At 34.0% G+C, this 11804-nt stretch overlaps 1 protein-coding gene across 1 annotated transcript; it reads left to right on the plus strand.

Annotated features, from left to right (window-relative positions):
* The first annotated feature begins 2259 nt into the window (after nt 1–2259).
* On the plus strand, nt 2260–11466 carry LOC121993271. Its single transcript, XM_042547999.1, has 7 exons — nt 2260–2397; nt 2493–2678; nt 5460–5545; nt 6153–6299; nt 10196–10319; nt 10791–11077; nt 11191–11466. Exons 2-7 carry the CDS (start codon nt 2495–2497, stop codon nt 11281–11283), a joined length of 921 nt encoding a protein of 306 aa, XP_042403933.1. The 5' UTR covers nt 2260–2397; nt 2493–2494; the 3' UTR covers nt 11284–11466.
* The last annotated feature ends 338 nt before the right edge of the window (nt 11467–11804 follow it).

The following is an 11804-nucleotide window of genomic DNA, read 5'->3' on the forward strand; positions in this document are numbered from 1 at the left end:
ATTGATTATTTCAATAACCAAGAGAGTGGGTAAAGAATATAAATAAGACAAAATATACGAGCTCAACCAACTTTAATCGATGACTCGTCGTCAAATTGACTGAGCAAACCTAGTTGGTGGATTAACACTGCCCATTTATCCAATAGCACCTATTCTATACGAGTTCAGATTTTCTATCCCTATTTTTTCTTATCCCCGTATTTCATTGTTGATCGGACGGATCAAATTAAATTTTAAGGATGCTTTGCACATCACGAAGATACTGTATATATATTAAAAATGTCATGATACCTTGAGATTTAATCTGATCCGTCCGATCAATAATAGGACACGAAGACAGAGAAAAATGAGGACAGAAGATCTGAACTGATTTCATACACACCAAATGATTGAATTCTTCCTAAATTTATAAAATCTTGTAATTGTTAATAAACTTGATTTGAAAACTCTAAAAATTCTATGAATTTTAAAAAATTATCAATTTTTACAAATACATGAATTTGAGGTTTATCAAAAATAAATAAATAAATCATATTTTCAAAACAAATACCGCTGAGTTAAAATTTGATTTTAAAAAAATAATATTTAGCATAGAAGTATATAACCATGTATCAATTTCATGACTACGGAAAAATTATCATTTTCACTTGATTTATCATAAAAATCTCATGAAAACACATGTATTTCATGCATAAATAAACAATCTTTCTTATGACACCAATAACCAAGCTTTTTCAAAAGCATAACATTTGAAAAGCTAGTTTTATTATATCAAAGCTAGCTTAATTACATAATATAAAAATATTTTCAAATATGATATCACGTAAACTATGTACACAGTATTTTACATCATTTGTATAATTTCTTTCTATTTTAATTATTATTGTTCTAATTAAATGAATTATAGCTAATATCATGGACTAACACATTAAATCATAATCCTAATAGATGTAACAAATATATTTCAAATTACAATTGCCATATTTGACATATATAATACACTAATAAAATATTAAAAGAACTAGAGCTTAAATTCTATTAGGATAAATACTTTGAAGCTGGATTTTTGAATGTACATAAGTTTAATATTAGGCAATAATCAAAAGCCTCCCTTTTTATTGGAATTTTTTAAAAAGCGTTCCTTAATTATTATTTTTTTATCGAAATGACACTTAGGGATGTAAATCCATCAAACAATCTACGAGCTATTCCGAGCTCGATTTGGTAAAGAATTTATTTAATTTCGTTCGTTTATCTTATCGGGGTTAGCTCGAGCTCAATTTCGAGCTCGACGGTTTTATCGAGTCGGGCTCGAGCTTAAGGATATTCAGGTCATGAGCTTGCGAATATGTTCGTTTATATACTTGCGAGTTCAGGCTCGAGTTTGACTTTAAAGGGTTCGAGCTCGGCTCATTTAAAGGGCTCGAGCTTTGCTCGATTAAAGGGCTCGTGAACATGTTCAATAATATGTTGAGTTTATATTATTTTAGTTGTTAGGTTTGTTGAATATTTATTCAAATGAGTTTTCGAGCTCGTTTAATAAATATGTAAAATGAACTTTAAAATGAGCTCTAAAACGAACCTGAAAATGAGCCTGAGCTTGCTTAACGAGTTAAGCCCGTTAACGAGCTGAGTTCGAACTATTCGTGAGCTTGATAATTCTAAAACAAGTTCAACTCGAACCTTGTGATAAAAGTTCTATTCGAGCTCAAGCCGAACTCGAGTCCGAATAAAACTTAAACGAGTTGAACTCGAGCTTAATACTATTTGACTTGGTTCGACTAGTTTACATCCATAATGACGCGAGTTCAGATTCTCTGTCCCCAAATTTCTCTATCCCCTTGTCCCATTGCCGATGGAACGGACCAGATTACATTTCAAGGATGCCTTGCACATCACTAGGATACTGCACACATCTTAAAGATGTCATGATGCCTTGAGATATAATTTGATTCGTCCGATCGACAGAGGACATGAGGATAGAGAAATTTGGGGACAAAGGATGTAATGACACCCATCCCACCCCATTAGGCATTAGCCCCTTTGTAAAATTACAAAACTATCCAATTAATTTTGACTTTTGGGTAGATCAATTTTAATCTTTTGACGAGTCAATTCCAAATTAAAATTCTGAACGGTTCATGATTTGGTCTATTGAATAATATTTATATTATAATAGTTATGGTTATAACTACTGCAACTTATATTTAACATGTTCAAAATATTAAAAATTATAGTTATTATAATATAAATTAAATAAATTCACCGAACATTCATAGCAATTTATGATTTCATACTTATCGGCGATATCGCCAAGTTTTCTCCTCCCTCACTCACAATTCCCGCCTCGTTCAGCTTGTTGATCTATCCTTAGCTGCTTTCTTCCTCGTCTGGAAGGTGAGATGCCCTGGAAAACCCTTGTGTTTTGCTGCGTTTTCTGGTGATTTTCACGGAAATTAACGGTGTTTTTTTTTTTTGTGATTTCTTTCTAGGGATGAGAGGCGTGGCGCAGATGGTCCGGGACGAGGAGAAGAGTGGCACGGATCCCCTCATCCAGAGGCAGACTGGATCGTCCCGGGCCCGGATTCATGAGGGTTTGGGCGAATTCAAGGACGAAGAGGCTGACACTGTTTCGTCTGCTTGCTGCCGCATCTGCCTGGAGAGCGATTCCGTCCCAGGTGGCTTTTCTTTCATCGATTGTGCTTTTTGTGATGCCCTATTACCCTATGCCATTTCGCAACTTCCTGATACAGTTTTGTGGGTTTTAACATATACTTTCGATTAATTGTCGACAGCATGCTTGAAACAATTTTCTTCATTATGTAATCACTACATTTGCCTATACGATGTCTTACTTTCAAATGATTCTGTTGGTTACATCAATCTCATCACTGTGTATATTCATACACTAGGTGGGTCTCCATGTTCATTAGCTTGGAAAGACTCATGCTTGCATGAAAATTTCTCCAGCACTTGCTTAGACCAAAAAAAAAAAAACTTGAATGATGCGGAAACATGGAACAGTGCCTGAACATGTAATAAAAGAGCAGTATATATAAAACAAATGTCCAAATAAACCATCAGGAATATGTACAGATGAATCCATCCTCATGAATAAACCATCAACTGAAAGCAAACTTGTAGATAGGTGTGCGTGTAGTTTTATGTATCTAAAACAGAAATAAAGGTATAGTAACTAACACTTTCCAAGCATACAATGTACATTATAAGAATACAGTAACATAAAATAAACCCACATATCTGTGCATACTTAAAGTATTTGATGCATCCTTGAAACCATGATTAAAATATCGGTGTCATAGTAAAAGGTATTAAAAAAAGATCAAAGAATGATGCATCTTATATGGATCTAATAATAAGGCCCGGAAACCAGAAGACCTAAGAAGTTTTTTAAGGCAAAGGTGGACAGAATGGATGAGGGTAACAAGATGCTAAGTGGAAGCTTTATCATGAAAATAGAATCCCTGACTTGGTTGGCTAATGTGATTATGGTGAAGAAGTTGAATGAAGTGGTGCATATTTGTTAAGTTACTTATTTAAACCAGACTTGCCGAAGTGATTATTCTTATTGTCTAGAATTGATCTAGATGGCAGACAACACAATCGGGTATAAAATGCTGAGTTTTTTTATACAATTGAATTCACAATAAGTTTTTTTGGATACAATTAAATTTGCATGACCTAAGAGGATGAGTCTCATATCTTATTTCAAATATCTGAAAATACTTATTCCTCTAACATTAATGCCTTTTGGTTTAAAAAATTCAGATGTAGCCTACAAAGTTTGATATTAAGTTATTTGACTTCTTGATGATGAAAATATGCAAGTTTACATAGATGATATGGTTGTGAAGAGTAATACTAGAGAGAAGGAAATGTATAGGATTTGATGGAAGTTTTCACTATACTCTGAGACTTAGAATGAGGTTAAATCTCTTGAAGTGGCCCCCTGACATTGGATTAGGAAAGTTCCTTGGATTTCTTGATTATCAATAGAGAATTTGTGTGATAATTTAATTATTTTATTTTCAGGTTTTTATATCTACATTATTTCTTTAATTTTATTATCAATTCAACATAGTAATATTTTTTAGTTATTTCCTATTGTGTTAGCTTTTTTTATATGTTGACATGACCATCAAATTCTTTTGATAATTAAATTTAAAATTGCCTTTTTCCACAACAAATAAAAATAATAAAGTATATGTTGTAGATACAACAACTGTCACCCACCATAGAGCTTACTTAATTCACTTGCTAAAAGTGTGTGTTACTACCTTGTTTCTGATTTCTTCCCTCATAGAAAACATAACCTTAGTGTATCTTATCATTCATAGAATTGGATTTGTTATGGGGATATGCAATTATAAACCTCCCTCTGGTATTGTTGGATGGGGTTGAAGACCATTGTAACAATGTTTGCTAGATTCCACAATCTCAAACTACAACTTATGGATCCAATCTTGGTGCCTCTATAATGCCAAATAACCTCATTGATAAACCAACATGATGAAATTTGTCTCTCTTGGGAGAATAGCAAAAACACATTAAAAAAGACAGATCAGTTTAATGTGGTTTGGTGTGTCTATATCCACATAGAGAATTCAAATCTATAAATATGAGATATAAAAGTACAAATAATCAGGACAAATCCATTTCACATACCATATACAACTCTCTTGATCCTATCTAGACCTCTTTTTTTTCATCCACTAATAGATAATTGATGTTTGCACCTTGCACAAAAACTCTCTCATAGTGTCCTCACTAGCTCTCCATGGACAAGAACTCTCTAATTTTCCATAACCTCTGTACATTCCCCAAAGATGTCTCCTAATATTTAAAGTTCTAAGGTGAGAAAATTTGTATCCCCCTTGTTCTGGCCGAAATCAATCTCTTATAATACTGAAAGACGCACAAGGTTTCAATCTTTTTGGGCCAATAAGGTCCAAAAGCCCACTCTGGGTTGTAGAGCTGGACCAACAATCTTCACCTCCATGAGATGCTACTCATCTGCACTTCTAATAATCCAAGGTGATGCCTCTAATTGTCTTGCTATCTTGATATGCAAAAGTTATCTGATGAACATACTTGACTCCACCTTGGCCAAGTATAGGTGTGTAATTGATTCAGTTGATGGTGCTACTTGACATGCATGCATTTGGCAAAACAATCTTAGTATGCCCCCATATGAAATCTCAGAGATGTTGAACCATATATCCCATAATTTTATTTATTAAATATGAGATATCATTGTACACGGTTGATTTCATAAAGTTAACAAAAACTTATATTGTAAAAAATTTGGCTTATTGGTCCTAAAAATGAATTCTTGTTGCTAATCGATACTTTCTGTTAGCTGATTGACCTAACTTTATAAATTTGCAATCATAGATAGTCATGGATATATACAATAGCCATTGTCTTTGTTGTTACAGGTGATGAATTGATATCTCCATGCCTATGCAAAGGCACTCAACAATTTGTCCACCGTTCATGCCTTGATCATTGGCGTTCAGTAAAGGCAAATTTTCTACCTAAACCACTTATTTTGCTTGGCTATCAATGCAAATTCGTAATGCATTTCATATCATTCTTAGTGTTGATTGAAACAAGTGTCAAACAAATTGATTTTAAACGAATCCATCTGCTTCAAGCACAGAGAAAGTAAGTAAATTTTATTAAACTGATATTATTAGCTCTTCTAATTGTTATAATAGATTGTATAAGTCCTAAGCATCACTAAGCAAACTTTAGTGTGTTTAAGCTTGCCCGCTACCAAGAGACAAACACTAAGCTGTTTTCTTCCCTATTTTACTTGTTTTTCTAAGTATAAGATATTCAACTAATACTTTCTCTGATAAAATTTTGTAATCTCCTTAGTCCTTAGTTCTATCTTGAGCTTCATTTACATAATTTGTTCTTACATTTTGAGTTTATTCATTCACAGCCTTGAAAACTTGTTTTTTTTTTCTCACATTCAAGAACTGAGAAAGTTGATATTAATTTATAAGCCTCTTGATAGTTGTTATTGTAGAGAGTTTATATGCTCATTACTTTTCCATATCAGAAAAAAATGATCTGTTATTTTCTTCGATATTTTGATGATCAAATTTTCCTCCTGTTTACAGGAAGGATCTGCCTTCTCCCACTGCACAACATGCAAGGCTCGGTTCCATCTGCGTGTAGAATTTCTGGAGGATTATGCATGGCGTAAAATAAAATTCCGCATTTTCGTAGCCAGAGATGTGCTCCTTGTCTTTCTTGCTGTACAAACTGTAAGGGAAATTTTAATACATTTTTGGTTTGTTTGCGCTGTACATTTCATGTCAACTTATTTTTCCTTCATTTGTTAGACCTGTTTAGTTGATTTTAACGATATATTTTGGAACTATTTCACTCTTATATTCTTTAAGAAGCTTCTTTTATACGTATTTTACTGGTGCAATAGATGGCAGTTTTCTTGACTTTTTCCTGCAGAAATACAAGTGATATGTATATATGCTTGTTTTAGCTAATTCTCTATGCCTTGATTTTTTTCAAGAGAAAAGCATGTAAGTTTCAACTATTCATAAGTGGTGACCCATATATTCAAAGAATTCGAACTCACTTTCTTTAAAAAGTGTCGTTTATGGATAATTATTTTTGCAAAATTTCTTTTTGTGAACAAACAGTTAGTTCTTAGGTGATTTCAAAAGTTCAGTTGCTGACTTAGGAAATACTCTCTCCACAATTAGTATTCTTACTAATAATTTGACAACACATTAAGGAATTTAGTTAATTATACTGATTTGTCTTGGGCCCCGATTGGGATTATAGTTCGATGGCCACAAAGTTGGTGGAATTCGGTCAAAATAAATTTGGGGCAGGTTGAGCTTGCCCTAGCTGAGTCCAAATCCATCTATGTTAGCACAATATTTTTTCTTTTTTTTTTCTGAAAATATATATATATATATATATATATATATATATGGTACTAGAGAAATTGGAATAAAAAAATATAAATTTATTTTTTAGTTAAAATTTAAAGAATAATGCTATATATAATTTTTCATGAATGGTAATATGAAAACATTACGCATGGATTTTGGTTGTTCGGTTTAAAATCAATTTTCAAAAAAGTAAATTGAAACTTAACCAAATTATATAGCCAAATATATCAAACCAAACTAACCCTAACATTAAATATGGTTTGATTTTTTTAAGATAAACCAAATAATAGATACCCTTAGTTTCATTCGAGCTGGTTGCAATTTTACCTTAAGCGTGAGTGTTGGTTAAGATAAACAACTCAGTCGAGTGAATGAATTTGTTTAGAGTGACTATCTCATACAAATTCATCCGTGCTGGATGCAATTTAGCTTTAAGCGGCGAATGTTGGTTAAGATAAAAAGCTTGATTGGGGTGAATGAGTTGGTTTAGGGTGACTCCGACTCATGTGAATTGAACGTTGTTTGGTTTATCAAATGAAGTTTGGCTGAGGTAGGTTTTGTATGGGATTTTACTGAACAAAGAATTACTTTAGAAACTCTTGAGGAAAACTTCTACGACATTTGACTGAATCACGCACCTCATTTTCACTAATACTCGAATCACACACCACACTTTCATATTTACTAAATCACACACCTCTTTCCTAAAATACCCCTTGGTCTATGCATGCACCTATCTCACCCACCCAAGCCACCAAAGCACATTTAAAATCTCAAACAAATGAACTAACTTTTGAAAAAAAGTTGTTTTTTTTAACTCACAGCGAACTACATAGGGTGTGGAATTAAAATTGGAGGGTGTGGTTACACTCAGGAGAGTCTCAAGAATACATTGGTAATCTAACGAGTCTAAATCCATCTTTGGCCAAAACTCATTGATAGTGGCTATACAGGGTCAGATTCATGAACATGGACAAATTGCAAGAGTCCTAGGAATATGATAAGTCTAAGTCCATTAGTGACTTTGTGAGAGTGTGGAATCAAAGTTAGAAGGCATGGTTACACTCAGGGACTTATAGGAATGCATTGATCATGGTTTGAATTGATTTGGATGTGCCTAAGGTCATTACTGACTTTTGGCTAAAACTCACTGAAGCCATTGATGGCAGGATCAATGCATTCTTACAACTCTCCTAAGCTTAACCATGCCCTCCAACCTTAGTTTCAAATCATAGATAGGCTGTTTTTGAGTTTTTTAAACTTAGACAACTTTTGAGTAAATTTGGCACAAATTCACTGTCGGACTTAAACCTATCATATTCACTCAACAATGGCGCCAATGTGACTCTGGTCATGTTAAAACTTTTAGATTCTGAACATTGTACACCCATCTTGTCCAAAACTTACTAATGGATTTAGGCTTATCGAATTCAATCAAAACCAAGACTAATGCATTAATAGGAGTTTTCTGACCATAACCATGCCCTCCAACTTTGGTTTCACACTCTATTGTGAGTATCTAAAATTTATACAACTTTGAGTAAATTTGACACAAACTCGACTCCCCTGATTCTGATTATGTTAAAAATTTTAGATTATGGACATCGTACGACCATCAACAACTTTTAGGCAAAACTCACTATGGACTTATGATTCAATCCGAACCAAGACCAATGCATTTCTAAAGTCTTCTTAGTGTAACCATACCCTTCAACCTTGGTTTCACATTCTACATAGGCTGCTGTGAGTTTCTAAAATTTATACAATTTTAAATAAATTTGACACAAACTCACTATTGGATTTAGACCTATCATATTCACTCAACAACAACAACAACCTCAATGTGTTCCCGGGACTCTCTTAACTCTAACCATATTAAAAAATTTAAAATTTGGACATTGTACAATCATCAGTGACTTTCGGCCAAACTCATCGATGACTTAGATTTATCATATTCACTCAACAACACCACCAATGTGTTCCTGGACTCCCTAAGTGTGACCATGTTAAAAATTTTAAATTCTAGATATTGTACTATCATCAGTTTTTGCATGAGATATAGCCAAAAGTCACCGGTGGCTTTAATCCTATCAATGAGTTTTCGCCAAAATTCATTGATAACCTTAGGCATATCCAAATTAATTCAAATCAGAACCAATGCATTCCGACAAGTCTCCTGAGTGTAATCTTGCTTTCCAACCTTGATTCCACACTCTATTTAGCTTGTTGAGTTTTTGAAAAAAAAATTCCAACCTTATTCACTCAACAACAACGCCTATGTATTCCTTGCGAGTTTGATTATGTTCAAAAGTTATGAATTTGGACCCTATACACTAATGGACTTAGGCTTATCAAATTCAATCCAAATCAGGACCAATGTATTTTAAAATTCAATAAAACGTGGCCCTTATTTTGATATTTTAGATGTGATTCAGTGGCCCAGGTGGGTCGGATAAGTGCGTGTATGGACGGAGGGGTATTTTAGGAAAGAAGTGCATGATTTGATAAATATGAAAAGTGTGACGCTAGTGAAAGTGAAGTGTGTGGTTTAGTAAAATGTTGAAAAGTCTATCGATTGAAGAGCGCCTTTTTTTAATAGGCCTCATGGGGTAAGCATCCTCTAATGCCTAGTTTCTGTGTGCCTCTTAGAAAGCTCGGCTTTGCTGTTGAGGATTTAGCTTGTGTGTTCACTATAGCTTCTTGGATCATACAAGTGGGGCCCTTCTAATAGTGTGTAAGTTAGTGGGATTTTTTAGCCACATTAAGTATCATGCTTGTCATATATTGCTGGAAAAAGATAACTAAAATCAGAATCATGTCTCAAGGACGTTCTCCCTGCATCTATTGTGGTTATTGCTCCGTGAATAAATTAATTATAAACATTGCATCCATCAACCACAAAGAGTTAGTTCCATCTATTTGTATCTACTACAAGGATTTTTGCTTTCATTAAACTATTAAAATCAATTCTTATCTGGTTTAAAGTCTAAACACTTTTTGCACTGATTGACAATGCCTAATGTAACTTTAGTTTTTTTCTTCTTTTTTCATTTTGGTTTGTGGCCAATTATTGGTTGTTATAATTTTTAAAGTTGCATTACCATGGGGAAATATGCTATAATTGGTACAAGAAAGTATATCTAGACAAATGCTCTATTTTTGGTATGTAAAAAGTTTAGCTTGATGGAAGCATTCTTTTCACTGTTGCCACTGAGAACTCTTCTATTCTTGGTAATTTTCAGGTTATTGCTACAATTGGTGGTATAGCTTATTTTCTGGACAAAAACGGGAGTTTTAGGAATTCCTTCACTGATCGTTGGGACCGTATATTGTCAAAGCATCCTGTGCCCTTCTACTACTGCATAGGTAGTATAATGAACTAGCCACTTCAGTAATGCCATTTTTTTTTAACTTTTAGATATTCAATTATTTTGTTGTTTTTCTTTGTAGGATACGGTTCTTGTCTATTAAGGTTATGTACTTCAGCTTCATGTTGAAATTCTGCTAATTCAGTAAAATTTTTGCTTGAGCTTGGTTGTACAGTGATGTATTGTAGACTTCTTTGAGGTCAAATAAATGGTACTTTAATGGACCAACTTGTGATGTGCTTTTTATGTGGCATATGCAAGAGATACCTTTAGCCAGAAATTTATTTGGCAAATATATAAGCTAGATTCGTCTGTTTTCAAGTATCATTTGCTTGATTTCCCATATTATTTTTCTGTAACAATTTTATCAAGCAATAATTTCCTTCGCAAGTGAGCAGATCTTGTGCTTATGTTTTGTGAAAAGTTTTGATAGCCTTACAGTTGGATGGCATTTATTTGGTTGTTGCAGGTGTCTTGGTATTCTTTGTGCTACTTGGGTTTTTCGGGCTTATATTTCACTGCTCAACCTTTAATAGTAATGATCCCTGCATGACGGGTTGCCGGAACTGTTGTTATGGATGGGGACTCCTGGACTGCTTCCCTGCTTCGCTTGAGGCTTGCTTTGCGGTGGTTATCATTTTTGTCGTTGTGTTTGCCATCCTAGGCATCGCCTATGGCTTCCTTGCAACTACAATGGCAATCCAAAGGATTTGGCAGAGGCATTATCACACCCTGACGAAGAGGGAACTAACAAAGGCAAGCATATTTATTCCTTACGGTTCATCTCTATAAGATTTTATTTCCTTTTTCAAAATAAAAGCTGCCATTTTTCTTCACCTCACTAAATATTTCATCCTCCCTTGTTTCAGGAATATGTGGTAGAAGATCTTCACGGTCATTACACGCCAGCGAAACTGGATCCGGAGCATGAAGAGCGCCTGAGGGTGCTCAAACTTCTATAAACGCAGCAACGCCTATAAAAGAAAATCCTGATTATAAATATTTGTTGGTGTTGACACCAGGTATCTGGTGACTCCTTATCTCTAATTATGGTTTAAATGTCCTGTTTTAATCACGATCATGACGAATTGGTATTCAGTAGCCACTTCTTAATGACCTAACCACATATTGTAGTGTAACTAAAATTTACCATCCATATGCTAAAGAATGCATGATCAAATGCGAAGAATGGTTGTAATTTAAACCAAATTTAAATAATTTCTGAACTTTAAACTGAGTTGTTTAGTGAAGTCCTCAGAGGTATCTGTGGCGACTGCACCTCTCTGGTTAGAAAACAGTTGGTTTCTTGGGCGGAGCTGTGTTTTAAGGTAACCTATAGTCATCATGGATTTTGAATTTTTGAGACAATCACGGTCTGATGATGATGATAGATGAAGAAATCGATGCTATGTCTAGTACATTTTATCACTTATTGGAGTAAAAGATGTTATCATGCATCCCAAGCGGTCTAGTATTGTTGGTC

Source organism: Zingiber officinale, chromosome 6B (genome assembly GCF_018446385.1).
Source record: "Zingiber officinale cultivar Zhangliang chromosome 6B, Zo_v1.1, whole genome shotgun sequence".
Lineage (NCBI taxonomy): Eukaryota > Viridiplantae > Streptophyta > Magnoliopsida > Zingiberales > Zingiberaceae > Zingiber > Zingiber officinale.